A 27,781-nucleotide genomic window follows, 5' to 3' on the forward strand; every position below is an offset into this window, starting at 1 on the left:
GGTTCATGGTGCGGTGTTTTTGCTCTACAAGGTTTAGCAGGATAGGGTCTCACTGGGGCCGGCGTTTTGATTTGCTGTTACGCTTTTCGAGCAAGATTTCCCGTTGCATAACGATCTGGCGGGACATGGTGGTTGTCCAGTCTTCGGCTTCAACTTTTTTCTTTACACCATTTTCCTTATGTCTTGCTCTCTTTCAGGAGGAAGAGAGACTGTTTGGATACCCACTTCTGTGTTCCGAGTAGCACCGGTGGTGGGGAGCAGGGACGCGAGATGTAGGATTACCTAGGACGAGATGATGAATGCACCATGCTCATGGGGTCATGGCCTTAATGATGTCGTCTGACTTTTCTTGTGGTAGACAAGTTCTTTATGTAGGTGCTCGAATATTATGAATTGAATATTCTGCTATAGAGAAGCTCATGCCGCCCTACCCAGAGGTCTAAAGGAGGGACGATTTGGCCCGCATCCTCTACTGCGGTGTCCCATTCTCGGTCGATTCGTTCTGAAATCATAGCTTGCAGGGCCCTGCTGGCTAGGACGCTTTGCGCCTGATATGGCCCCATCACAGATGCGCGAACTGCAGCACTGAGAACTGCTTTGGCATGATTCAGCATGAAAACATACGCCGTCTGCCGGAGATCGACACACATAGCAAGGCATACAACTCCCCACAGAGGAGCAAGATGGCCTTTCGGCCCTAATTCATCCGCACTGCCCACCCAAGATTTGAGAGCACCGGAGAAGCTCTCAATCATCCGCACTGCCTTTGCAGCGTCCGTCCCGCCGACAGACGGTCCTGAAGCATATGCGCTTCGAAATGATCGCTCCCAGACACCAAGTAACGCCCTTCCCTGCGCGACACTTGCCCTCTGAGCAACTATACAAGGCGTCGAGGCGTCCAGGTCGTTGTCTAGTGTCTCTAGGTCTTCAGGGTTCCTATAGGCTGCGAGGACATACGGGAGAGATGTGCTTGCGATTGACGCAATTGACAATCTGAGGAAGTGATGGAACGATGCGATTGTTGTCACCGAGCGAGGCAAGGGTTTATTATGGGCTAGGTAGGACTCCAGACCGCTGGAGTAGGCAAAGGAGCCCAGTGGGAGGGCGGAATCTGACAGGAGGAGTAATGCATGGTTTGGTGGAAGGTATGGTTCGTCTATTTTCGATGTCAGCCTTCAGGTACGACAATCATGGCCGTCGCAGGGTAGTTATCACGGACCATTGAAGGGTAATTCCCTTGCACCCTCTGGGCGGGCTAATGTTAGGCGTGTGCGGGCATTGCGCAAACGGTACTCGAGATCTGCAATCTCTTTCTCGAGAGCTTGTATACTGTTCTTCCCATTCATTCGGACATTCCTCAGTGTGTTAACAGAGAAAAGGAGGAGGAGGACGATGTTTGCGCGACGAGCTCCTCCATACCATTCGACCGAAGCATAAATATGCCCGCTTCTTATCTCTTAATACCAAAATCCACTGATAAGCTCGTCCGAACATCGGAGTTGCCCGTCTCCGGCGGTGGATGTCGGCAGAAAAAGGCGGATTTGACAGGAACGATGCAAGTAAGCAATAATGGTCCGATGCGAGCTTCTGATCGCTTTCCCGCACGTTGATATTACCCTCTGGCATTACATCATGCGAATACGCTAGACCTAGAGCTTCTACTGACGAGATAATCTGATATTATGTCAGGAAAGCGTCTTCTGGATGCTATCCAATTATTCAATGTCGCGAAATCCGTTGCGACGAAACACCTTACGCTGCGGCAACGGCAGCTAGACACCTTTACACGGACTTCTTCCCTCACCAAGGGAATCCAGAGACAGACTGAGGGTTTAATACTAACAGCTCAAGCTGCAGCTGCTCTAGCAAAGCGATTCAATGGACCTTCTCCTTCCGAAGCTGCGCCGAAAACCCAGCCCACCAGCACGCCCGCGTCCTCCCAGGCAACGAATGCGGAAGCCCGTTCAGGCCTCTCTCCAGACGAAGCGAAGAAAGCTCAACGACAGGCCGAATTTCAAATCCCGTCATCGGCTGCGGAGCACACTGTGAACAATGGCTCGAGTGCATTGAATGTCAGCGAGCAACAGGATGTCTTTTATCAGCGTTCTCAAGAGTCGACGCCGGGATTATCGGGGCTTCCTCGAGTGAAGCTGCCAAAGACCATCAATGACACGCAGGTGAATGTGGATAGCTCTCTTAATGCGGACGTCTTCCACTCGCCTGTGAACACTGAGAAGCCTGTGTCCGAGGAAGTGTCTACCTCAGAACAGCAAGATGTGTCGGAGGAGATGATGAAGGAAATTTTCCACAGTCCCAGGGTTGCCAGAATACTTTCCAAGAAGGCAGCCTCGGATATGAAGAGCCAAGATTGGAGAGCTAAAGGCTTTTCCGAAAGTTCGGTCAGTCGAAGGTCGGCCTCGGCTCCTGTCGAGAATATCAAGCAAACTGATAAGGAAGACATGGAAAAGATTGGGGCCAGCATTGCTGATGAAATTGCCGTGGTACGTCGCCTAGTCGAGTAGAATGGCATAAAACGCATGTTGATATTTTGATAGAAAGATCACCTGATCGCAGCGGAGCTCAAGCAAAGCGATACGTATAAGATGACTGAATCTCGTGTCCCGTCGTCGCGATTAGGTCGATTGTGGCAATACAGCGGACTGGCTACGTCGATGGCCTTTGGAGCCGTGGGTGAGGGCCTGCGAAGGATGACTGGGAGCAAAGAAGACTATGCTGGGTCCATAATGTTCAGTCCTGGAAATATGGAGCGACTTGTGGCCAAACTCTCAAAAATGCGAGGAGCAGCTCTCAAACTGGGGCAAATGTTGAGTTTTCAGGGTTGGTACTCGGAGTTACTCATTCATTGCTTTGTGATGGACACTAATTCTTTTTAGATAACAAAATGCTTCCAGAGGCTATTCATCAGGTTTTGCAGCGAGTGCAAGATCGAGCAGACTATATGCCAGCTTCTCAACGAGACAAAGTCTTGGCTGATAACCTTGGGCCCAACTGGCGGGATCTTTTCTCCACGTTCGATGAAGTTCCAATGGCAGCAGCTTCGATTGGACAAGTTCATGGAGCGGTGCTCAAGAGGACCGGCCAGCCAGTTGCCGTCAAAGTCCAGTATCCAGGTGTTGCTGACTCCATTGACTCCGACTTGAACAACCTTTCCATCCTTCTGACGGCATCTCGTCTTCTTCCGAGAGGTCTTTATCTGGACAAGACAATTGCAAACGCACGGACCGAGCTCGCGTGGGAATGCGACTACATCCGAGAAGCCGAGTGCGGCAACCGTTTCAGAGAGCTCGTAAAGGACGACCCCGTTTTCTTGGTTCCAGAGATTATCCCGGAGGCTTCAGGAAAGCAAGTCCTGACCATGGAACGTCTGGAAGGCATTGCAGTCACCAAAATCCATGACTTCACCCAGGCGCAACGTGACTGGATCGGCACGCAGCTTCTACGCCTATCCCTCCGCGAGATCACCGAGTTCCGCTTTATGCAGACAGATCCCAACTGGACTAACTTCCTCTACAATGCGAAGACCAATAAGCTGGAACTTCTTGACTTTGGTGCTTCTCGCGAGTACCCTGTCGAATTCATCTCGAAATATATCAGAACACTTATCGCCGCTTCTCGCAACGACCGAGAAAGGTGCCACAGCCTCTCCATCGAACTGGGCTACCTGACTGGTCATGAGTCAAAGGCCATGGTAGACGCCCACGTTTCTTCGATTTTGACACTTGCCGAACCGTTCATGGATTCTTCGCCAGACGTCTACGATTTCCGGAATCAGACAATCACGGACCGAGTCCGGAATTTGATCCCTGTTATGATTAGGGAGCGACTTGCACCTCCTCCCGAGGAAACCTACAGCTTGCATCGCAAGCTCAGCGGAGCCTTCTTGCTCTGTGCGAGATTGGGAAGCCAAGTACGATGCAAGGAGTTGTTTGCAGACGCGGTCCAGAAGGCGGAGAAGTCTGGGCTCGACGTTGAGTCGACTCGGAAATAGATCAGGAGGGAGTATGGTGATGCTTGACGTACATTGCCATGCTATGTAATACTATAGAAGGCCAAAGTCTACTCTTGTAAAATAGATCATGTAAAACGAGGACCTTGATATCATAGAATTAAGATTCATTCCAATATTGAACTGCTCTGTCTGGAGACTATTCTTGCCTTCTATTCAAAGCACAATGTAATACATTTCCAGTTGTCGCTCGCTCCCATCCCATAGCGAAGATAGTGATATTCAGGCGATCCTGTTCCGCATTTCCAAGCAGATCTCGAAGATGCCGTCAACTTCGTCCCCGGCATCTTAGACCTTGGAATGCACGTTCCAGATTAATTTCGCGATGGTCTTCAGATCCGATTCGTCCAGGACAATGTCCCCTTCGCCAGGATTGGCGGGCCGAAGGAAAAAGTGCTCGAAGGGTAGAGTTAGAGGGTATCCAGTTACGTGAATGGGATCGTTGACTGTCTTTTGGGACATGACAGCCCGCCGAGTTATTTCAGGGACCTTCTTGTTTTGATCCTGTCTTGTTTCCCGCGGGATTAATTCCCATTTTTCGATAAAGACTTCTCTTCTTGTTTGGTGAACAAAAATGGTAAGAGCTGCTTTCACGTCACCACCTGCTTCCAACAACCACCAGCGAGCGTCATCCGCGAGCTTTGACCTTGGCTGAGAGTACGCGCATTGTATCACCACTGTAGGCCAGTGGTCGGAACGGGGTTGCGGAAGGACTATGGGACGGTATGTCTGGTCGGCTTTCTTCGTGCGCCCGTTCGATGTAATCGCGACTTCGCCCATCACTTGTAGCTGCAAGTCCAGCCCATTCATAAACGCACACTTGCGAATGATCATAGTATGGAGGGCATTGTATGCCTGCTCATGAGCTGCTGTAGTCATCCTGACAAGAAGTAGAGCAAGATCTGGAATATATTCGAAAAATGAACTGGTGAAAAACTTTTTGCATGGATGAGAAAAAGTCTCTGAAAATGTTTGCTCGTCAACATTAGAAATGATAATAAACTGGCTCCTACAGCCAGTCATGTCTTCCTCCAGGGCATGATATTCACTGTCAAGGACTTTAAGAAAATCTTGTTCTCCGCAGTACTGGTATTCACTGGTTGCAGGACTGACATGGAGTAGTTGCTGATAGCTATTCTGCCTACCTGCTCTCACTGCCATTATGACTGAGTAGCTGGCTTTGATGGTATCTGCTTGTAGTAAAAGGTAGATGAGGTCAAAAGTCAGGGTACTTCAATAGTATAATCATGAGAACCCCAAAGGAATCGCTCTGGTTACTCTTTGTCTGTCTATGGTTTTGCAGCAGACTTTATGTCTAGAGGTATTTGGATTCACATATACTCTTGTAAAGTTTAGAATATGATGTCACTATATCTCCCAAGAGTACCTGGGCACTACACTACGAAAGTTAATACATATGGTAGATCTTAGCAATTTGCAACTCCCATATAGTTTCCATAAAAAATTACTATCACACGCCAATACACAGTGAAAATTAACGCATCATATGACATATCAAGTCTACGAGCTCGGTCTATGTCTGCATTAAGAAGAGGTTCAATGGAGAGCGTTAAGTTGAATGTCTCGTGGGAGATGGGATAATCTAGAATGGCAGCCTTCCTGAGCACGGCGGTATCTGTACAACCATCGATAGCTAAACCGGTGTCTGATGTGTCGCGACATGCGTCAGGCTTGTGCAGCTCCCGAGTACAGTCAGGCGCATCGTGTGCTCATACCGATTTTGCACGATGCATTGTTCTCGCCGTATATCTGCATGAAGACATGATATCAAGTCTCTGATAGGAAGTAAGCAAGGTCAAGGACAGAAAGTACACTACCGTAGGTATCCGCATGGCTTGGTATCACTATCCATGGATCTGTGGTATCCTATTATGAGTATCGTGATATAGCGCTACGCCGACGACCACGGGGTTTGCGGTTTCATGAGTACCTGCATGCAGCCTGATTTCAAAGCAGCCTAAATCTCAGAGATACTATGTTTATTTGATGAAAGTGAGTGCAGTCGGGCAGCTGGATTAGGTAAATTTCCACGGGCAGCGCAAGGAACCGAGGAAAATGAATTCCGCAGTGCAGATGAGATGATGGCGCCATTTTGTGATTATTAATGAGCTTTTTGGATGATGGAGACAGGACTGATAACTATGACTCTACCTTATTGGGGATGGATGATTGGGTGTTCGGGGAGATTTAGACGCCCTGTTCGAGGGGCTTTTGCGACCTGGTTGTTCTGTATCTACATGAAGCGGTGTATCTGTAAGCATGCGGAGTAAAGTGGATAATTTGTAATAATGATGGTGACAGGCGCCCTTAAATATGATGGATCTCAAAAGAAAAAAAGGTTTACCACGTCAGTGCACCATATCGGAAACTAAAGAAGATTGCATGAACTGTAACCTATCAACTGTCAGGAAGCGATCAAGAATGATGCATGATTCAAGAGAACCATGCATGATGCAGCTTGACTCGGCAGTTCATGGTACATAATAAAAACAAAACAATGACCCGATACCCGATGGATCTCGGCGACTTTTCAGGGTTTCGCTTCTAAAGCTCCACCATCCAATCATTACAATTATTCAACTGAATTCTTTCTGCATTGTATCATCATTCGTATTTTCTTTGTTGATTCCAGTCCTATTTTCCCTTTTGGGCCAGCTCCGCCACCTCCAAGCTAGTTTTATAAGTGGCTGAAATGAAGTGATTGATTGATTGATAATCAGTCAACAACGGTTCCTGATTTAGGCGTCCCTCATTATAGATACAGCTTATCGAACATTCGAAACGCACGGAAGGTGCCCGACTAGATGGCCCTGATTAGGCACACATGGTGATCAGTGTGTATTGAAAATCCGCATCATCGGCGACCAGGTATCACCGTTGCCCTGAAAGCAGATTGACTAGTAATGCGTCAATGGCTGACCCGAACTCTCTCTTCCGTGTGAGCCAAGGCCTTCAAAAGCTGACACGAGGATGGATCTGTCTCACTAAATAGTAAACACAGAGGTCTAGAGAGGGCGGAGACCAAAAAAGGAAAAAGGAAAAAGTAGTGGCGTCAGCTCTAAGCATGATGTTAATCTAACGCCGTTTGCTTATCTCCGTCTCATGTGGGTCGCAATGGTTGATGACATAACAAATATGAAATGCTCCAACTCTAAGAAAGGTTAGGTTTAGACCACAGTGAGCAGAGAAGTCAATATTCTGTAGTTGACGTGATGACGGATGCATACTACAGTCTCCAATCGAAGCTCTGTCTAATTGTTTCTTCTACTGTTAGCATCCGTGCGACAATATTAATACCAACTACTCCATAGTAGGTGCAGTATGTAAATGCTGCTGCATAGATGTGGGGTCCTTAGAAGTCGGGCTGTTCCGAAGTTTTGCCAGAACCGTCTGCATCGGCTTATATAATCTTTTTCTGTCCAATCATAATCACTGGATTACTGCCACGAGTCATGTTGGACCGTGCATAACTCATCATGAGTCAGGAAGATTCACGCTTCCAGGCATTCACTTGGGCAGTTTGCATGAACGAAATCGATGGAAACTCGGGATCCACTTCTGCTTCAACTTCTGAACGTTTTCCTTGTCTTCCGCAACCTCCCCCCCGTCCACCACTCGGCTGTACTTCTCGTCCGATGATTATTCGCTATCTCCGTCTGTTACTTCCATGACTCCCCATGAGTCTATCTGCCTCCTTTTCCACTAGGTGGACCCTGTTTTGCGCAAGCCTTACAAATCAACTAATTTTTTTTTTCTCTTTCGAATATTGATGTCGCTAACAGACTTTAGTAATAATCTGGACCCTGGGAGAACACTGATATATAAATCTCGACGAAATGACGCCCCGAGTCTCTCTTTCGCTTTGTTGTTCGGTGCCGTTGCTGTGTTTCCTAGACCCTCTCCACTCCTGGTGCATTGGACTGGTATCTCCTCTCCAAATTGAACAGTAAACGGTATTGATTCCACTTATTCTTTTAATATCCCATCATTTCTTCTTCAACCCTTCTTTCGGTTTCCTGTACATACCTACCTTCGACCTTTTTGTCCGTCCTAGTCGAACAGAGGAATCTATTGAGTCGGTTCCGCTTTGAATATAAGACGAATACTTCAGCCTGCACAATCTAGTCCACATCTCCATAGTTTACAACAAGAAAGTATACACATCAACAGCGAGATGGCGGACGGCTCTCGTCTGCCAGAATCGGCAACCAACACAACAATGGAACACAACAACGCAGAGGTCACCGGTCCAGATGCGGAAACTGTACACTCCTCATCGGTGACAGCAACCTCTTCTGAATTGAGTCTCGATGGCCGGTGGGGAGAGCGGGATCAAGGGGAGCCTGTTTCCCGCCGTGGAGCCATGGAGGATTTTGAGGAGATGAGGAGGGAACTGACCCAACTGAGCCTGAGACGAACGCGGTCGGTGGGAAAGGATGCTCATCGATTGCGGTCCCGGGCCTCCGGGCGAGCCAGCCAAGTTCCCGATGAAGAGAAGGCAATTGACGAGGAGGATTCGACGATCGACGGTGACGGTGACGGTTACCAGGGCGGATTCGATCTCGACGAGTTCCTGATGGGTGGTCATCTGGAACGGAGAACAACCACCGGAGAGCCGGCGAAGAAGGTCGGTGTCCTTTTCAAAAATCTCACGGTGAAAGGTGTCGAGACCGGAGCGTCCTTTGTACGGACTTTGCCGGATGCTGTTGTTGGCACATTTGGCCCGGATCTGTACAGAATCGTCTGTAGCTTCATCCCACAATTGCGCTTTGGGAAACAGCCTCCGGTGCGAGAACTGCTGCATGATTTCACCGGTCTAGTCCGAGAAGGCGAGATGATGCTGGTTCTGGGCCGGCCTGGTGCTGGTTGCTCCACCTTCCTGAAAACCATCGCAAACGACCGGGGTGCCTTTGCCGGTGTGGAGGGTGAGGTCCGGTACGGTGGTCTCTCCGCTGAAGAGCAGCTGAAGCACTTCCGTGGCGAGGTCAACTACAACCCGGAAGACGACCAGCACTTTCCGACCCTTACCGTGTGGCAGACCTTGAGGTTTTCTTTGATCAACAAGACCAAAAAGCACGATAAGGCCAGCATTCCTATCATCATTGACGCTCTCCTGAAGATGTTCGGCATTACGCACACTAAGAACACGCTTGTGGGTAATGAGTATGTCCGAGGTGTGTCCGGAGGCGAGAGAAAGCGTGTCAGTATCGCGGAAACCCTGGCGACCAAGTCGTCGGTTGTTTGCTGGGATAACTCCACCAGAGGTTTGGACGCCAGTACAGCTTTGGATTATGCCAAGTCTCTCCGGATCATGACCGATGTCAGCAAACGTACTACGTTTGTGACCCTCTACCAAGCCGGAGAGAGTATCTACGAGCTCATGGACAAGGTTCTGGTCATTGATTCTGGACGCATGCTCTATCAGGGCCCTGCGAACAAGGCGCGCGAGTACTTTGTGAACCTCGGTTTCTACTGCCCAGACCAATCGTATGTCTCTCTGTCGCTCACTTGAGACTTGCCGTTCGCTAACCCGCTGCTAGGACTACTGCTGATTTCCTTACTTCAATCTGCGACCCTAACGCCCGTCAATTCCAGCCCGGCCGAGAGGCTTCTACCCCCAAGACCCCTGAGGAGCTTGAGGCCGTCTTTAGAAACAGTGAGACTTACAAGACTATCTGCGACGAGGTGGCTAGCTATGAGAAGAAGCTTCAGGATACGGATCAGGAGGATACCCGCCGCTTCCAGAAGACCGTTGCCCAATGTAAGTTTGCGACACGCCCTAATACATGCTTACCGAAGACTAATTCCCTTCAGCCAAAAGTAAGACGGTGTCGAAAAAATCCAGCTACACGGTCTCGTTTGTTCGTCAGGTCCTGGCTTGCGTGCAGCGTGAGTTTTGGCTCCTGTGGGGCGACAAGACATCCCTCTATACCAAGTACTTTATCATCATTTCCAATGCCCTGATCGTCTCTTCCCTGTTCTATGGTGAATCCCTCGACACCAGTGGTGCATTCTCTCGTGGCGGTGCGCTCTTCTTCTCGATTCTGTTCCTCGGTTGGTTGCAATTGACGGAGTTGATGCCCGCCGTTACCGGACGAGGCATTGTTGCCCGTCACAAGGAGTACGCGTTCTACCGACCATCTGCCGTGTCGATTGCTCGAGTGGTGATGGATTTCCCTGCTATCTTCTGCATGGTCGTCCCGTTTTCGATCGTCATGTATTTCATGACAGGGCTCGATGTGACCGCTTCCAAGTTCTTCATCTACTTCCTGTTTGTGTACACCACTACATTCTCCATCACTTCGTTGTACCGCATGTTCGCTGCGCTCTCTCCCACTATCGATGACGCCGTTCGCTTCAGTGGCATTGCTCTGAACATACTTGTCATCTTCGTTGGTTACGTCATTCCCAAGCAGGGTTTGATCGACGGCTCGATCTGGTTTGGGTGGCTCTTTTACGTGAACCCTCTCTCGTACAGTTATGAGGCCGTCTTGACGAACGAGTTTTCCGATCGTATCATGGACTGTGCGCCGTCTCAGCTGGTACCCCAGGGTCCCGGTGTCGATCCCAGATATCAGGGCTGTGCTCTCCCTGGGTCTGAGCTGGGTCGCAGAGGCGTCTCGGGTAGCCGGTACCTGGAGGAGTCCTTCCAGTTCACTCGGAGCCACCTGTGGCGCAACTTTGGTGTCGTCATCGCTTTCACAGTGCTGTATCTCATAGTCACGGTGCTCGCCGCTGAGTTCCTTTCCTTCGTCGGCGGTGGTGGCGGTGCTCTTGTCTTTAAGCGATCGAAACGTGCCAAGAAGCTGGCCACCCAGACCACCCAGGGCAATGATGAGGAAAAGGTTCAGGACGCTGGTGACAAGGCTGCGCTGTCGCGCGGAGAGGCGACGTCCGCGAGCAATGGCGAAACCTTCAAACGCATCTCTTCCAGTGACAGAATCTTCACCTGGTCGAACGTCGAATACACGGTACCTTATGGCAACGGAACCAGAAAGCTTCTGAATGGTGTCAATGGATACGCAAAGCCTGGAGTCATGATCGCTCTGATGGGTGCTTCAGGTGCTGGTAAGACGACACTCCTTAACACCTTGGCCCAGCGTCAGAAGATGGGTGTGGTGACTGGCGATATGCTTGTCGATGGTCGTCCTCTGGGCGCCGATTTTCAACGGGGCACTGGTTTCTGTGAACAAATGGATCTTCACGACAACACATCTACCATCCGCGAGGCTCTGGAGTTTTCGGCCCTGCTTCGCCAGGACAGGAACATTCCCAAACAGGAGAAGCTCGACTACGTCGACCAGATCATCGATCTGTTGGAGTTGAATGATATCCAAGACGCCATCATCGGATCTCTCAACGTGGAGCAGAAGAAACGGGTGACCATCGGTGTTGAGCTTGCAGCCAAGCCCAACCTTCTCCTGTTTCTGGATGAACCTACGTCTGGTCTAGACAGTCAAGCAGCGTTTTCGATTGTCAGATTCCTGAAGAAACTGTCCCAGGCCGGACAGGCCATTCTGTGCACCATCCACCAGCCCTCGTCCATGTTGATTCAGCAGTTCGATATGATTCTCGCCCTGAACCCCGGTGGTAACACCTTCTATTTCGGTCCAGTTGGCCACGAGGGTCGCGACGTGATCAAGTATTTCGCAGATCGTGGCGTCGTCTGCCCTCCGTCGAAGAACGTGGCTGAATTCATCCTCGAGACGGCCGCCAAGGCAACAACGACGAAGGACGGCAAGAAGATCGACTGGAACGAAGAATGGAGGAACTCGGAGCAGCACCAGCGGGTCCTGGACGAGATTCAGCAGATCCGCGAAGAGCGTAGCAAGTTACCCGTCACCGAGACAGGAAGCACCTACGAATTCGCCGCGCCCACGATGACGCAGACTCTACTTCTCACGGAACGTATCTTCAAACAGTACTGGCGCGACCCGTCGTACTACTATGGAAAGTTGTTCGTCAGCGTCGTCATCGGTATCTTCAACGGGTTCACCTTCTGGATGCTCGGCAACTCGATCGCCAACATGCAGGACCGCATGTTCTCCATCTTCCTGATCATCATGATCCCCCCCGTCGTCCTCAACAGCATCGTGCCCAAGTTCTACATCAACCGCGCCCTCTGGGAGGCCCGCGAGTACCCCAGCCGTATCTACGGCTGGTTCGCCTTCTGCACCGCCAACATCGTCTGCGAGATTCCAATGGCCATCGTCTCGAGCCTCATCTACTGGCTGCTCTGGTACTACCCCGTCGGCTTCCCCACGGACTCCAGTACCGCGGGCTACGTCTTCCTCATGTCGATGCTCTTCTTCCTCTTCATGTCTAGCTGGGGCCAATGGATCTGCGCTTTTGCGCCGTCCTTCACCGTCATCTCCAACGTAAGTCCTTCCTCGACCCGTCCCTCCTCTCCCTTTCCATCACACCCTCTCTAACCCCGATTAACAGGTTCTCCCCTTCTTCTTCGTCATGTGCAACCTCTTCAACGGCATCGTCCGTCCCTACCGCGACTACCCCGTCTTCTGGAAATACTGGATGTACTACGTCAACCCAGTCACCTGGTGGCTCCGCGGCGTCATCTCCTCCATCTTCCCCACCGTCCAGATCGACTGCGCCCCCGCAGAAACAACCCACTTCAACCCACCACCCGGCCAGACCTGCGCCAACTACGCAGGCAACTTCATCACAAACATTGCCAAGAACGGATACCTGCTCAACCCGGACGCCAGCGCAGACTGCCAGTACTGCCCCTACAGCAACGGCGCGGAGTACATGGCCACGCTGAACGTGCACGACGGCGACAAGTGGCGCTGTTTCGGGATCTTCTTGGCTTTTGTGATTATTAATTGGCTGTTGGTTTATTTCTTTATCTATACGGTGCGTGTGAGGGGCTGGTCGTTTGGTATGGGATATTTGTTTGGGGGGATGGGGTTGGTTATTGATAAGGTCAAGGGGGTTTTTAGGAAGAAGTCGGAGAAGGCGTGAGGATGAGGATACAGGACCCAGAAGCAAGGATGGGATCAAAGTGATCTCAATGAGGGGTCATAAAAACATTTCTGTTGGATCATGATATTGATTAGCGATATCCATTCTGCATATATAGAGCAATAATAATGCATAGACAGCGTTCTTCATAAATCATCTTCAATTCTCAAATCCCAAAACTACCCTGCCAATCACAGAGATTACTCAAAAAAACCAAGGTTTAAGACCCGGCCCGTATCGTTGCCCAGGAACCGTCATCGGCACGGGGACAATATCTCTAAAAACATCCAGCATATCCGCCGATTCGGTTGCTCCTTTACCACTGGTGCTATCCGAGACTTTGTCCGATGAGCTGTCTTTGTCGAGGATAGGGACAAGGACACCGCATTCCCAGTTCCGGCAGTTGAGCTTGGGCTGCTTGGTTGTTTTGTCTTGGACGAGGCGGCCCCTTTGCGTCTGGAATTAGAATGCCTTCTACTTGATTTCTAAGTGGGTATGCACTCACCATGCGCTTTCTGAGAGATTCGCACTTCCCACGTACGCCCACCCTCGACACTGTGAGTTATTCGGTAATCGTATCGGTTCATCCGGTCTTATGAATAGGATCTGGAGAGCAAGACGTTAATTATGACCTCGGATATTACTCAGAGAGGGAGGGAGAGCTACCTTGTTATGCATCAAAAGTCCCGGCCGCCGACTCTTACAGTCGCGCAGCACATGGCGCGGGAATTTCGGACCCTCGTACCATTTCGACTGGAAACAGATTGTGCCAGCGCAGTCTGGGCCGCCTCGCGATTGCTCGATGGTCGTCTGTGAGGGGAAGTAGACTCGGAAGCGATCTTTCCATTCTTCAGCGGTGTTTTTGTGAATAAGTTGGTTCCTGTCGTTGGGATTGCGCGTGGGGAAGGTCTTGGAGGTTCGCAGGGTGAAGTCGGTTATACCGTCGTCTCCTTGGAGGATTTTAGTCTCCTGTCTGGATGGAGCGGACCGAGTGCTTACCTTGGGAAGCGAGGTATATTGATCTTAAGAATTCGTCCGTGAGTGATCCTACCGAGGATGCCTTTGCGAGGTTAGTCGAGAGAGCTTGGATCTGGCTGGGCCCGTGAACTGCTTACGACAAAATCGATATTGATCGGCTTGGAAGTTCGCAAGCCTAATGCATTGACTGCGCGCCCCAAGCCGCAATATCCCGTTCTTCTCCACGTATTTCCTGTGTGTGACCCTCCGCTGTACAGCATTAGTAACCGTCATAGAATAGCGCAAAGGACGCTTACATAGAGTGAACTAGCATAATATGAGAAGCCTGACTGAAGTCGAACTCGTCGAGTCTGGAAATGATATTCTCATCCAAAGTACTTGCTCTCAGGAAGTAAACCAGGTCTTCCTCAAAGGCGGTCTTGGAACCCGCAGAAGTTGTGGCTGCCTTCCGAGGAAGATCGATGAGAAAAGCACTCTAAGCTAGAGTCAGCAACGGTTCCGTAGATAGCTGCTCATCCGTACATTTTCCATCACACCTCCCATCTCACCCCAATCATATGGTGTCAGATTCGCAGTCGGAGCTACGATTCGTAGGTATCCCGGGTGAAAGAGTAGCATCAGTTTCGAGTGCATGCAGTTCACCTGTCCCTCCATGGGTGGAAAGCACAATCTCAAGTTGCTCATGGACGCAGTTTCTGCCTCATACTGACGTTTCTGATGCCGACTTGATCAGTATTGTGTCGCAAGTGGAACAGACAGGGGGCCAATCACCGTCAACTCATCTTTAGCCTGCATTACCAAGAGAAAACGAGTGCTTTTCGTATCGACCTTCGAAAAGAGCCATTCAATGTCCCACATAAATGAGCTCAAAATAGCCAGCTCTAAATCGCTTCTCTGAAAGACCTCCTCGATTGTGATATCGTCACCTGTCCGTGGGCAGTACTGCGCGTAAGTTTTTTTGACAACTCCCTTTGGGAACTGTACGCCTGGTGTCCGAGAAGGATTGGGCAAGCGTGGCGTCGGCTCTACAGTCTTATGTCTTGCTCGAGGAACACCAATGCTAGGTGCATATTCTGTTGATACAGAACCGCTGCTGCTTTGACCAGCCGGCTGATTCGTTTCATTCTTTGAATATTTGCCCTGGCGATGATCAATGGCCCCATCATCATCCGCCTTTCTCTTCGCAATGCGGGCGAGGCGTTCTTCCTCCATCTGCTTGCGGTTTAGGCCCAGGAGCCCTGATGGTTGCGAAGGTTTGTGATCTGCTGCGGAACTTTCTATCTCTGGTAGCGGACCATGTTGTTTGTTACCGAGTGATTGATCAGGTGAGTTCTTTTCCGTATCCCCAGAGTCTTGCAGGGACAACGCAATGGCTCTCTTCAGATCTTCATCTTCCTCGTCTTCATCGTCAACTTCAACTCCATCCTCATCAGCATCTGTATCAGACCCAATAACTGAATTCGACTTTGGAAAAATGGGAATGACTTCATTATCGTCTGACTCTGCAGTAAGATCGACGACATTTTGTTGAGGTCTATCAGCTGGACTAGCACCATTACCGTGAAGGTCCCTCAATGAGGCTGCGATGGCTGCTTTAAGGTCGGGGTCTGTTAAATCTTCTGGCTCCATTTCCTGTTGGCCCAAGAATCACAGACTGCAATGAGCGGGTTATTTTAATGCAGAAATGAGACAAATCGAAAACAGCAATGTAGTAGACACAAGACACTCCCAAATTATTAAGGGGTTTCAAATGAGACCGCAATGTAGCTCTTGTTGTCGACTTCTGTCAGACTGTGCTGTGATTGTTTATGGTAAGACGTCACATAAACGGCTTTGGACACTACGCGTCCCACCAGGCTGTGTCCAGTTGACACTTTCCGCTATGGCACCTGGTGAATATGTATTATATTGGCAAAATAGACAACAATTGGCAATGACCAAGAGACGTAGAAATCTTGGAAAGTTACAACTGATGGCCAGGCTTATTCTGCTCCTTGAACCTCACTGAGACACGTGACCATATGTGAAGCTGAATATCAGAGAACATCTAGAGTGTGTCCTTAACTATGGCACTCATAAATCAAATCTGCCGAAAATAAAGTCTCTGATGTACATCTACGAAGATACAGGTAGATTATCTAGTATAAGCTCTCAGAGTTTTACAGTGAGAGATCATATTCTAAAATCTTCCTTCAGCACGAAGGTCTAAGTTGAATAGAGCTCAGCGATTGAATATGCTCATGTGAAATGAGTGAGTTCAGATTCTTTTTGTATTATGATAATCAATCTGAAAGTAACAGAGCTTGCACTGTCCCAGGTCACAAGAGCTCTCGGCGCAACAACAAACTCACAAGTGCTCACTCCTTTCTCTCAAGGATCTACAACAGTCTCAGTCCTCGACAGTTCGACTCCAAGACGCGAATACAACCCTCGTTCCATCTACCCAGGAAGACGCTGAAGCAAAAGCAACTGGCAACATGGACCCAGACGCACAAATCCAGCAACAGCAAGAACCACCGGAGAGTGAAAAGAAAAGCAAAATACAGGCTCTGCTGTCACGGGCTCAGAGACCAGAGGTGTAAGGCTGCGTGATATGATATCCTTCTGCTGCTGACATGTATGTGGAATTACTCATTCAGACTGTTGGTGCAATTCTTCAGGCAAGTATATGATGAGCGTCCGGGAGCCTCCAATCTTGTCAAGCCAGCTGAACCGGAAACCTTCGAGGATGTAGCTGTCAATGAGGGTTGCAAGATGGTGAGGGGCAGTCTTATCGTGGGCAACCGGCACCTGCGATGTCACCTTCTTCGTCTGCCGATCCAGGTCCGATACAGAATTTATGAATTCTTGTTCTGTCACCACAACAGTTATGTCGAGATAGGGGGTCCATATAATCACCAAATCGGGGATTTGGCGATCCTCAGGACCTCGCACGTGTTTTACCATGAAGCATCTATCGCTCTGTATCATTCCCTGGGTGATCGACTGCTCTTTTTCAGAAATTACGGGTCGAAGTCCGCTGATTTCCTCAGATGTCAGCCAACGCCGTTGCCTTGCTGCCGTAACAGAGTCTTCCAGCAATGGTTGGAATACCCCTGTCGTAACAAAGAAATTGTGTGGAGAAGATCTTTCAAGAAAATCGTGTTTCTGATCGGAGCATCCGAACCCCTGCTGGCAGTTCAACGTCGCTGGGCGTTTGCAGAGTTCATCACCACTCTAAGAATGAGCGAGCCCCTCAGAGTCCACGAGCTTTCTGTCGTTGTGTACAATCAATGGAAAATCCCCGGATTTGATGAGGGAGATCTGGTCCGCGCTCTGTTTAGTGGCGGGATTGAATTTCTCGGAAGGTTGATATTCAGAGGCTTGGCCGAAGACGAGACGGAACGCTTGACTCAACTCATCTTTGCGCTCAGAATTCCCAATTTGACGATCGAGCGGGTCAGAACACGAGCAGAGGAGGAAGAAGTCTCTATAAATCTGTGTAGGTGACTCGCTTTTGTTGTGTGCCTTCTTCTGCCATCTGTTCTCATTCGATGTTCATTGGGAGTATTGGCTCGGGGCTCAGATGCATTGAAGTACGAGATCAATGATGGCGAAAAAGACCTCCCGGTCAGCCTCTGCACTTTCGAGTCCGAGACCGACGATAAGCAATCGCTTCTCGTCAGGTGTCTTTGTTGCAATAGCACTTGCAATCTGGCGGGCGTAGAGCTGACCAACTGTCTCATGTCCAGGAGCTCGACCCCCAAGCAGTGAGGTGGCCATCAAGCGACTCATTGGAAGAAGATCATCATCAACTGATTCAGATAATGTATGAAATCCCTGTGCCCCTGGGTTTTTATTCTCTAGCGGTACATGTAGCTGAGCTATGGTTAGCCTGGAAGCCCTTGTAGGGGGAGACGCTAAGCTACGAACCCAATGCCCAAGTCGGCCGTTCTGAGATATGGTGACCAGAATTTTGTCGCTAAATTGGACGCACGTCACGTCTGTTTGTATGCCATTTACAACTCCAGCGACTTGTTTTGTGCCAGCAGGAAAAGGAAGGTCTAGTGGCACCTGGAGGTTGTCGAGATCAAGAAGATTGGACATGACGAATGGTACTGAGTATCTAGTTTAGGGATGGTAGAAAATGAAACAATGCTTCTTCGACTTAGTAAGAGGACTTTTGATTTCAACTCTACCACGAAATACAGATATAAACAAATGATGCCGGTGATCAGTTCGCAGATGGTTGGTGATGCCGCCTTGTGGGCGGTGAGATTTATATCCCCACTGTCCGGCAGAATCAATTTTCTTTTCACGTTTCCTTCAACAGCAGAGGAGCAGGAATCACAAAATCAGCCATTCTCTACCGTTATTCTTCTAAAATTCCTTCCCTTTGTCTCCGGGCTGAGGCAGGGGAATCCCATCGATATTCACAATGCCCAAATTTGTCCCCCGTCAACGAAAGCAGAAACATCGACAAAACAATTCAAACGATACTGCGGTCGACACAAATGCTGCCGAGATACTGCCCATCTCCAAGAGCGAAAGGGAAGCGAGGAAGCAGAAGCTCCGAGAGGAGCTGAGGGCACAACACACGAAGATCTCTGCGAAGAAGCAAAAACGCTTGGATAAATATATTGTATGTGAATTATGAGTTCCTTGTCGATCCACGGATGCCTGCGCAGATTTCATTGACCGTCTGAGCAGGAAAACAAACTCAAGAAAGAAGAGAACGTCGAGCTGCTTAAAAAACTTGAGAAGATCAAAGTCGATACCTCCGCGCTCCAGAGCTCGAAGGAACTGGGAAAACGGAAAAGAGAGGACGAGAATATTGTGCCCACGACCGCCACAAAGGATGTTAGTACGTCGCAGAATCAGAAGTCGGATTCTGAATTGTCAGGCGACGAGACAGACGACTCCTTTGTCGATTCGAAAGGGACTACTAAGCGAAAGCTTCCCGAGACTGCTTCTGCACCACCGATTCCCGCCCCAGCCGTTGGTGGCGGTCTCAAACGTCCTCTGGAACTCGGTCCGGACGGTTTCCCAGTTCTGAAGAAGCGGAAAAGAGCGCCCAAGGCCAAACCGGTGGTCGTATCCGTGCCAGAGGTTCCATGGGAAGGGTTCGATTCAGATGATGGAAATGATAGTGCTGGTAGCAGCGATGAAGAGCCGGAAGACTCGGAAGGCGATGCCGAAAAAGAAACTGTGCAGGATGGAGAAAAAGACACATCTTCTGACAATAATAGAAGTGATGAAGAGGATAGCGGCAGTGATAATGAGGAAGAGGAGGAAGAAGACGAAGAAGACGGGGAGGAGGAGGAGGATGAGGAAGATGAGTCGTTAGCACAACCCCGAATCAAGCCTCGCCAGTCCGCGTTCAAAGAGTGGGCAAGACAACAAATTAATGAGGTTGTCGGCTTCAAACCTTCTGGGCCCATTACAGCAGAGGAGCAGCCGTTCGTTCCTGAATCCAAGCGGCCCGTGAGGAACACTGTCGCTGAAGAGGAGCCGCTTCCTCTAGAGCTGCAAGTCACCAAAGGCGATCCAAACCGCAAGGCATTCAGTGTGCAAGTTGACCGTTCGGAAGAAGTTCAAAATTCACGCTTAGGTCTGCCCGTCGTCGGTGAAGAACAGAAGATAATGGAAGCCATCTACAACAATTCATCCATCGTCATCTGGGGTGCTACTGGTAGCGGAAAGACCACGCAACTTCCTCAGTTCTTGTTCGAGGCCGGTTATGGACACCCCGACAGTCCCAACCCGGGTATGATTGCAGTGACACAACCCCGCCGAGTTGCTGCCGTCAGTATGGCCAAGCGTGTGGCCGATGAGCTGGGACAGTATTCCGACCGGGTCGCTTACCAGATTCGATTCGAAAGCAACGTCTCCAGCAAAACCGCCATCAAGTTCATGACCGACGGTATCCTTATTCGCGAGATTGCCGAAGACTTCGCTTTGAAGAAATACTCTGTTATCGTAATCGACGAGGCCCACGAACGGAGCGTCAACACTGATATCCTGATTGGAATGGTTAGCCGCATCATTGACCTGCGGAAAGCCATGAGCCAAGAGGATCCCTCCATCAAACCCCTCAAGCTCGTAGTCATGTCTGCGACTCTGCGGATCTCTGATTTCACGCAGAATCCAAGTCTCTTCCGTCAAGGCCCGCCGCCACTAGTACAAGCAGAAGGCCGTCAGTACCCTGTGACCATACACTTCGCGCGACGGACACATCGCGACTATGTTGAAGAAGCCTACAGAAAGGTCTGCAGGGGCCACCGCAAGCTACCTCCCGGAGGCATGCTCGTGTTCCTCACTGGACAGAACGAGATCAGGCATCTAGCTAAGCGGTTGAAGCAGACCTTCAAGCCCACACAGCGGGGAGAAGCTACACAGGCAAAAGTACAACTCTCCGCAAACGATGCACCACTCGAAGCGGAGGATCTGGACCTGGGGGGTGCAGACTTGTCTCATCCTGGCAACGAGGATGATGATAGTGACCTCGAAATCACCGGCTTGGATGAGAATCCCGAGGAAGACGAAGAGTTCAATCTCGGGGAAGAGGCGATGGATTCCTCAACTCGAGTGCATGTCTTGCCGCTCTACTCTCAGCTGCCCACAAAGGAACAACTGAAGGTTTTCGAACCGCCACCGGAGGGTTCTCGTCTTATCGTTCTGGCGACCAACGTCGCCGAGACCAGTCTTACAATTCCCGGCATCAAGTATGTCTTTGATTGTGGGCGAGCCAAAGAAAAGCAATACGATCTAGAGACCGGGGTGCAAAAGTTCCAAATCGGTTGGATCAGCAAGGCTAGTGCAAACCAGAGAGCTGGTCGAGCAGGTCGAACCGGACCAGGTCACTGCTACCGACTCTATTCGTCCGCGATCTACGAAGGTGAATTCGCCGAATACACTGACCCTGAAATCTTAAGAACACCCATTGAAGGCGTTGTGCTTCAGATGAAAAGCATGGGCCTACATAACGTGATCAATTTCCCCTTCCCTACACCTCCTAGTCGGCAGGGTCTGGCCAAGGCCGAGAAGTTGCTGAAGAACCTCGGAGCACTCTCCGCGGACGGTAAAATCACTCAGATCGGCCATCGCTTGTCGACGTATCCGCTATCACCGCGGTTCAGCAAAATGCTTCATATCGGCCACCAGCACGGCTGCATGCCCTATGTGATTGCGCTTGTCTCCGCCCTAGCGGTGGGAGACTTGTTCATTCCTGAAAACCAAATCGATCCAGCTCCATCAAAGGAAGAGGACAAGGGTGACGGGGTTTATAAGAACTCCGATCGTTTAGAGGACACGGCTCGAGAACAGCGCCACAAGGACTACGCGAGAGCACAGCGGCTTTTTAGCAAGCATGATGATACTTCTGACGCTTTGAAGTATTTGTCCGCGATCTGCGCCTACGCTTATGCTTCGAATGGGGACTCATTCTGCGATCAGATGTTCCTGCGGGCAAAGGCATTCAAAGAGGCCACGCAACTTCGGCAACAGTTGACCGATATTGTGCGCGCAAACAACCCTGGTCTGATTGGGGCGTATGAGCCGCGTCTACCTGAGCCAACGGATAAGCAGATCAAAGCGCTGAAGCAAATCGTGACCGCTGGGTTCATCGACAACGTTGCAATCCGCGCCGATCTGGCACCGGTTCCGCCGGAGATGGACCGGACACCGAAGAGAGCCATCGATGTCCCATACCTGACGCTCTTCAGATCTCGAGAAGGAAGGGCGACAGAACTTCAGGAGAAAGCTGTCTACGTGCATCCGTCTTCTGTTCTTGCCCGCCTTTCACCAAAGGAAATGCCGCAATACCTGGTTTACTCTCATCTCCAACAATCAGCGCCTTCGGTGCTGTCTGATCAGGTCCCGAGGATCCGAATGTATCCTCTTGCGGCGCCGAGCGGACTGCAGCTCTCTGCTATCGCGCACGGCACGCCGCTCATCGAATACGGCAAGCCAATCGGCAAGATAGAACCCATGGACGGGGTCCCGCAGCGACGAGCATGCTGGGTCATTCCATCGCTTGTTGGCGAAGCTGGCGGCACCTCTTGGCCCTTACCGGCCAAGAAGGTCATCCAACGAAAAGATATAAAGGATGGCTGGGTTATCGAAAAGTTCGCCACCTAGATGTATATAGATTTTGACAGGCTGGAAGCAAGGATAGACAATAGTCATGCTTGATGAAATACATGCATACCGTTCAATAATGCCCTTTTGTCATCCCGACCAAAAAGGAAATGCAGCATCACCTCAACACCCTAAACGCCATGGTAACCCATATGAAGAAAACAACTCAACCTAATACCGCTCCCTATCCCTCTTCCTGGGTTCGTAATCCTTCCTCCCACTCGAGATCTGCCCCGTCTCCGTATCCTCCCGAATCCCCAACGCCTTCTTAAACCGCTCGCTCTCCTCAATCTTCGCCTCCGCAAGCTCATGAACTTGATACGTCTTGAACTGCCTCCTCTCTCTCGGCGGCACCTCCCGCTCCCTATCCCTAGGCCCACGCCTCCACCCCCTGCGCTCCCTCCCCTCATCCCTCTCCCCATCCCCCGCATCACCCCTCCGATTCTCCTCCTCCTCCATCTCCTTCAACAACCTCGCCCTTAGCGCCTCACACCGCTCCTCAATCTCCTCCTCCGACAACACCTTCCCCTCGCCTTTGCCTTTACCCTCCTCCTCAATCCGCTCATTCTCCTCCTCAAGCCTCTCCCTCTCCTCCATAACCTTCACCTCAACCGCGCGCCGCCGATCATGCTCCAGAATCTGCTTATCGGGCTGCCTCTGCTTAAACCCGCGGTTGGAGTCGTTGGTATTCGCGCCTGAAACGGGCGGGTACGGCGCGCCGTAGCCTGCGTTGCGCGGCTTCATGAAGGCGTAGTTGCGTTGGACGTAGCCCGAGGTACCGCTTCCGCGGGGGGTGGAGAGGCCGACGTTTGAGGACATGGTTGATGGCTATAAGATTGGGAATTGATGTGTGGTTTATGGCGGGTGCGAGAGAAGTAGCGGTTCTGCAGAGTTGTTTGTGGAAGTCCGACCGCCGTGAGAGCGGTCGTGAGAGTGGATGGATGTTTTCTGGTCGAGGAGGACAGGAACGAAGAAACTGTGAAGCGGAGTAACTTCAAATGTTGAGCAGGACGGAGTAATGCGCTAGATATTGAGAATGAGGTGGCTGTGAGAGTTATAAGACACTCTGCGCAGCGTAATGCGTCCGGTAGAATGGACTTGTGACTAGTGGCAAGCTCCAGTTTCTCCGTACCTGAAGATATTATGGTCACGTGATGGTTACCCTTGATAACCACTTGGGCCCATTTCCAACATGTTTCCTCTACATTAAGGATATGAATCGTTCATATCAGCTTTGCAAGCAAACGCTTTTCATTTGAACAGACTGTATAGCAAGATAGAAAAATCACCTCATGCGCCAGGCAAGTCTCATGTAATCTACCTATTTCCAGATTCCTGCATATGCCCATGATCCCGTATCGGAGTTTCGCCAGGTCAGTCAAGCGCGATATTCCAGTATCCCTAGCTCACCGTTGAAGACGCCGAACCCTCCTATTTGGACAAAGAAAGAACCATTCACAAACTTCTCGAGACATATCCTCATTTTCATCACATCACAATTTCAAACACAAGACGAAGACAAACGATTAAGAATGTAGGAAGGTCGAACATGAACCAGTGAAGCTCCCACCAGGACCCTTGAATTTTGACGCCGTCATGCCATGAACAATAATGGCTGGGGAGAAGTATCGAAGAAAGAAAGCCGGAAACTCATATATCCCTCAGGGAGTTCCCTGTATGTATACGCCCATATTAAAAATAGAGTTGGGGTTTCGACTCATTTAAAGACATAAAAGGAGCAAATATTCGCACGAAGGAAATGGAGAAAATTAAACAAAGTGCAGAGTCTGAGGTCTGAAGTAGCTTTAGGTGGATCCGGACACTGACACAGAGCCACTGGGGGCGGCAGAGGCAGATTCGGATACCGACAAAGGAGTCACCGTGCTTTTTGCAAGGTTCTTCGACTCAGCAGGACCGTGTGTATGACCCTGGTTGTCAGTGGGAGGAGGGGTAGGCGGAGCCGCGCCGACAACAGGAGCTCGGCTGTCCTCTAGATCGTTGACCAGGCGCTTGCTTGGCTGAGGGGAGGATTTGTGGGAGTGAGGAGGAGTCGTGGACGAAGCCGGAGGCAGGGAATTAGCACCCAGCGTCGCAGAATCGAAAATGAGTTTTTCGATCGCAACGATCTGCTTTCCATAGCTGAATTTCTTAAGCTGGCTGAGCAAAGGCCGGATTTGGTCGATGAGAGCCTCTCTTTCCTCGCCCTTCAGCTGACCAAGCACCTTTTCTAAAGCTAGGGTTAGCGATTCCATACATCGAAACGAGGGGCCGGAAAGTACTCACGAATAACGTAGTTTCCGTACTGATCACGCATCAAACCCAAGAGAGGGCTCTCGCCTCTCTCGTTCGCGGATGTCAATGTGCTGATGATCTGCCGACGCTGCGACTCTTCACCAAATTCGATGCTCTTTTCGACGACATTGCTCGCAAATTTGTGCTTCGAATACATGAGTAATTGCGACAGTACAACGTTGATCATACGGGATCGATCCTTCTCCTCGCCATTTTCGATCACGTGTTGAATGACATAGTTTCCGAACTGATCTGGGATAAGGTGAGCAGTGCAAGCATGAAGCTCAGCCAAGATGGATTCGCGGTCTTCTTCTTCACAGTGCTCAAGCATGCGCTGGATGACCCGGCATCCATATGGGTGCGCAGCCAGCCTGCTCACTTGTCCCTTGAAGGCGTTGATGATGAATTGCACGTATTGGGATGGGACTCTTTCAATGGCCTTCTGAATGACATGGTTACCATTCTGGTCACGGACACACTTCAGCACGTGATTCTCGAGCTCCTTGACCATGGATGCCTGCTGGTCGGTAAGGATATGTTCCAACGCCTAATCAACCATTAGCCTTAGATGCACGGTAAGATCCAACCTTTGGCGTGAAGTAGCCTTACCTTTTGGACAACGCGACACCCATACATCTGGGTGGACAGTGCAAGCACATGGCCCTTCATTTGATTGGCAAGGATCTTTTTCTGGGATTGGTTGCCATGTTCGAAGAGCTTTTGGACAACGTAGTTGCCAAACACGTCTGTCATCAACTGCAGGCAGTTGGGCTGAATTTCGCGGAACACTTGCTCTTTCTCGTCGCTATTCGCTGTCTCCAGCTTCTGTTGAATGAATCTTGAACCATGTTGATCGCCACTGAACTCAACAATGTGATTGTAAATGTCCTGCAGGGGTTATTAATATTTATTTTAGAGCCTGAGAATAGTAGGGGATAACGGAAATACATACCTTGAGCTCGTATCGTTTATTTCCCTTGCTATTCGCTCGAAATTCCTCCAAGAGTGGGCTCCGCACCACTTGGGCAGGGTCTTGATCACGATGGCCCCTGGGGATGATACCAGCAGAGCCCAGTCCACCAAGCTGCGCGACAGGATAGAATCCTGACAGGGCGTTGAGCCTTGCTGCTTGATATCCCGCAAGATCATACGCAGGAGCATTATATGGAATACGTTGCAGAGAACTTGCAGCACCGTGGGCAAGATCCTGATCGTGCTGCATAGCACGCAACTTCCGCTCCAAGGCTAGCGCCTGGTTTTCACTCAGTCGGGAGGCAGACCCATTCCGATAATGTGACCCAGGGACCGCGCCGGCCTCGAGAGCAGAATAAAAGTTGCTCTCCATCCGCGCGAGATCTGTGGGAGAAAGTGAACCTTCACCAAGACGGGATCGGCCGGCGTGGTGTCCTAATGGCAACTCGGGCAAACCATCTCCCGCGTATCCCCCGACTGCTTCATAGCTGGATTCATCGGCAGTGCTCTGATATTTGAAGCGTTGCAATGACCCATCATAGGACGAGTGGGACAGGTAGGGCGGACGGCTTGCTGGGTGGCCGGAGAAGCCACCTTCATTCAGCTGAAGCTTATTGATTCCAGCACTCAGGTCCATGGTGGAGCCTCCAAAGCGGCCCTCAAATCCCTGGCTTTCAGAATGAAACGACGGGTGGGAGGCATGGGTGGGCCTCTGAGATGTAACTGATGCAGAGTTATGCGACGCATGCGCAAAACCGTTACGAGCTAACGGCTGCGACATGGTGTCTGGCAACGTCTGTGGTAAACTAGACATTGTGAGAGACCCAGTTACCTCATCGGGCCGAGTCGTGTCGAGAGTGGTAAACCCTTGCTTCATAGGAAATCCCGTTCCAACTGGGCTTCCTCCAAAGGCAGAGGAGTTGGGATGCCGTCTACCGTCGCCACTCCGGAGCCCACCAAAGTTGCCGAATGACAGCCCGTCTCCAGATGGAGAGATCCCGTCAGTTCCAGCGTTCAGGTAAGTTTTGTGGTTCCCTCCTCCAGCGGACGAGCCGATTCCGGAAGATCTAGGTATGGAGAAATACGACGATGAATCGGCGGTCTCCGACAGAGCGGGTGCACTCCTGTCATTGGGCCTTGTCGAAATGGGTGAAGCAGTCATGCCGTTGTTTTGGCCTCTGGACAAGGAAGCCGACGTTGTGTTCACTGTGTTCCAGGGCAGATTCGGCCGACTACTCCATCCGTCAGATTCGGAGGAAGGCAGTAAGGAGCCGGACCCTGATTTTCCTTCGAAAGCAGTTTCCGCAAGATTCTGGTCTTCAGGTTATACCGTCAGTTCAATGGTTCTAGGCAGGGACAAAATAGAAATATCGCGAGCTCGATCCATCAACTCACCATCGAATCCACTTCCCAGGTTGTCGCCCCAGATGTTTGAATTCCAGCTTGACTTTCCAGCCCCGAAACCCTTGCCCATACCTGCGTGAGGCCCTCGTGATCGGTCACTGTTCATACCCGATGCGGACATGTTTGTAGCTCTGTTTGATCGTACCTGTATCGCAGCAATCAATGGTCTGTCCGACTTAATCCTGCCATTGAGACCTACATTATGTACCGTGGTTGAGTTTGCTGCCATGGCAGAGGCCATTCCACTGTCACCACCAAGGATAACAGATCAACAAAAAAGAAAAATAAAAAAAAAAAGTATCCTGACGGGCCGCAAAATATTTGCAAGTAATCAAGCAATATCAATATCGCCCTTCTATTGTTGCGCACGAATCACACAGACCCGTCACAAGTGAAAGATATCACGAAGCAAAAGAAGAATAATATATGCCAACCCGTATTTGCAGATGGGCACGAGCTGCCTGCAATGGCGGAGGAGAAGGTATAAAGCTGCACGAGGATCAGTCATACGATTAGCCAAGCGATCTTCGGGAAATTCAAGCAGCACCTCCCTGCTGTCCAAGATGAAAGGATTCCTTTGGGGGGAAACTTACCGAGAGAAGAGAAGAAAGGGGAAGTAAAGAGAAGAGGTGAGGAAAGGGATGGGTAAGAGGGAGAGAGAAAGAGAATATGATGGTCGTTTACTCGAAAACAGCAATACGGTCAAGCAATGTACAAGACTATACAAGGGACCGAAGGGAGAGGGAAGGGAGAGAGATAGACGGCAGATGAGAAAGCGAGAAATGCGGAGCGGAGAAGCAGGCCAACGAGCTTCAACGCAAGGTGACAAGCACTAAGGAAGAAGAATCTCCCTTTTCGTTTGCTAGAGCAACGCTCAGCAAGTAGCCGTCCTTCAAAATTGCCGATTGTGGGAGTATGTGTCTCGTGTGTCGTGAACGTTACCACGCTCCGTGCATGCTCCAGGAACCTCGAACTGCGCAGATTGCC

At 50.4% G+C, this 27,781-nt stretch overlaps 9 protein-coding genes across 9 annotated transcripts; 3 read left to right on the forward strand and 6 right to left on the reverse strand.

The window, feature by feature from the left end:
• Positions 1–386: 386 nt before the first annotated feature.
• Positions 387–1,346, reverse strand: ALT_0913 (urease accessory protein UreF; the record flags this gene model as incomplete). Its single annotated transcript, XM_033558756.2, has 2 exons — positions 387–1,156; positions 1,220–1,346. The coding sequence occupies 2 exons, from the start codon at positions 1,344–1,346 to the stop codon at positions 387–389; spliced, it is 897 nt and encodes a 298-aa protein (XP_033414647.2).
• A 336-nt stretch (positions 1,347–1,682) lies between these two features.
• ALT_0914 (protein kinase COQ8) lies at positions 1,683–4,009 on the forward strand (the record flags this gene model as incomplete). The annotated part of the gene is made up of 3 exons (XM_033558755.1): positions 1,683–2,501; positions 2,556–2,838; positions 2,895–4,009. The coding sequence occupies 3 exons, from the start codon at positions 1,683–1,685 to the stop codon at positions 4,007–4,009; spliced, it is 2,217 nt and encodes a 738-aa protein (XP_033414646.1).
• A 306-nt stretch (positions 4,010–4,315) lies between these two features.
• Positions 4,316–4,906, reverse strand: ALT_0915 (uncharacterized protein; the record flags this gene model as incomplete). The annotated part of the gene is made up of 1 exon (XM_033558754.1): positions 4,316–4,906. One exon carries the CDS (start codon positions 4,904–4,906, stop codon positions 4,316–4,318), a length of 591 nt encoding a protein of 196 aa, XP_033414645.1.
• Positions 4,907–8,222: 3,316 nt separating this feature from the next.
• On the forward strand, positions 8,223–13,030 carry atrF (ABC drug exporter AtrF; the record flags this gene model as incomplete). The annotated part of the gene is made up of 4 exons (XM_033558753.2): positions 8,223–9,535; positions 9,589–9,809; positions 9,863–12,426; positions 12,494–13,030. The coding sequence occupies 4 exons, from the start codon at positions 8,223–8,225 to the stop codon at positions 13,028–13,030; spliced, it is 4,635 nt and encodes a 1,544-aa protein (XP_033414644.2).
• Positions 13,031–13,234: 204 nt separating this feature from the next.
• Positions 13,235–15,637, reverse strand: ALT_0917 (uncharacterized protein; the record flags this gene model as incomplete). Its single annotated transcript, XM_033558752.2, has 8 exons — positions 13,235–13,478; positions 13,536–13,636; positions 13,697–13,980; positions 14,030–14,090; positions 14,146–14,257; positions 14,305–14,483; positions 14,531–14,722; positions 14,780–15,637. The coding sequence occupies 8 exons, from the start codon at positions 15,635–15,637 to the stop codon at positions 13,235–13,237; spliced, it is 2,031 nt and encodes a 676-aa protein (XP_033414643.2).
• A 1,002-nt stretch (positions 15,638–16,639) lies between these two features.
• On the reverse strand, positions 16,640–18,094 carry ALT_0918 (uncharacterized protein; the record flags this gene model as incomplete). Its single annotated transcript, XM_033558751.2, has 4 exons — positions 16,640–17,224; positions 17,276–17,521; positions 17,588–17,866; positions 17,921–18,094. 4 exons carry the CDS (start codon positions 18,092–18,094, stop codon positions 16,640–16,642), a joined length of 1,284 nt encoding a protein of 427 aa, XP_033414642.2.
• A 331-nt stretch (positions 18,095–18,425) lies between these two features.
• Positions 18,426–22,126, forward strand: ALT_0919 (ATP-dependent RNA helicase ECM16; the record flags this gene model as incomplete). The annotated part of the gene is made up of 2 exons (XM_033558750.2): positions 18,426–18,629; positions 18,698–22,126. 2 exons carry the CDS (start codon positions 18,426–18,428, stop codon positions 22,124–22,126), a joined length of 3,633 nt encoding a protein of 1,210 aa, XP_033414641.2.
• A 171-nt stretch (positions 22,127–22,297) lies between these two features.
• cwc21 (U2-type spliceosomal complex subunit CWC21) lies at positions 22,298–22,945 on the reverse strand (the record flags this gene model as incomplete). Its single annotated transcript, XM_033558749.2, has 1 exon — positions 22,298–22,945. The coding sequence occupies one exon, from the start codon at positions 22,943–22,945 to the stop codon at positions 22,298–22,300; it is 648 nt and encodes a 215-aa protein (XP_033414640.2).
• Positions 22,946–23,931: 986 nt separating this feature from the next.
• On the reverse strand, positions 23,932–26,915 carry ALT_0921 (mRNA-binding protein PUF3; the record flags this gene model as incomplete). The annotated part of the gene is made up of 5 exons (XM_033558748.2): positions 23,932–24,353; positions 24,410–24,965; positions 25,028–25,306; positions 25,371–26,707; positions 26,786–26,915. The coding sequence occupies 5 exons, from the start codon at positions 26,913–26,915 to the stop codon at positions 23,932–23,934; spliced, it is 2,724 nt and encodes a 907-aa protein (XP_033414639.2).
• Between the last annotated feature and the right edge of the window lie 866 nt (positions 26,916–27,781).

The sequence above is a fragment of the Aspergillus lentulus genome, assembly GCF_001445615.1.
Source record: "Aspergillus lentulus DNA, contig: Alt01, strain: IFM 54703, whole genome shotgun sequence".
Lineage (NCBI taxonomy): Eukaryota > Fungi > Ascomycota > Eurotiomycetes > Eurotiales > Aspergillaceae > Aspergillus > Aspergillus lentulus.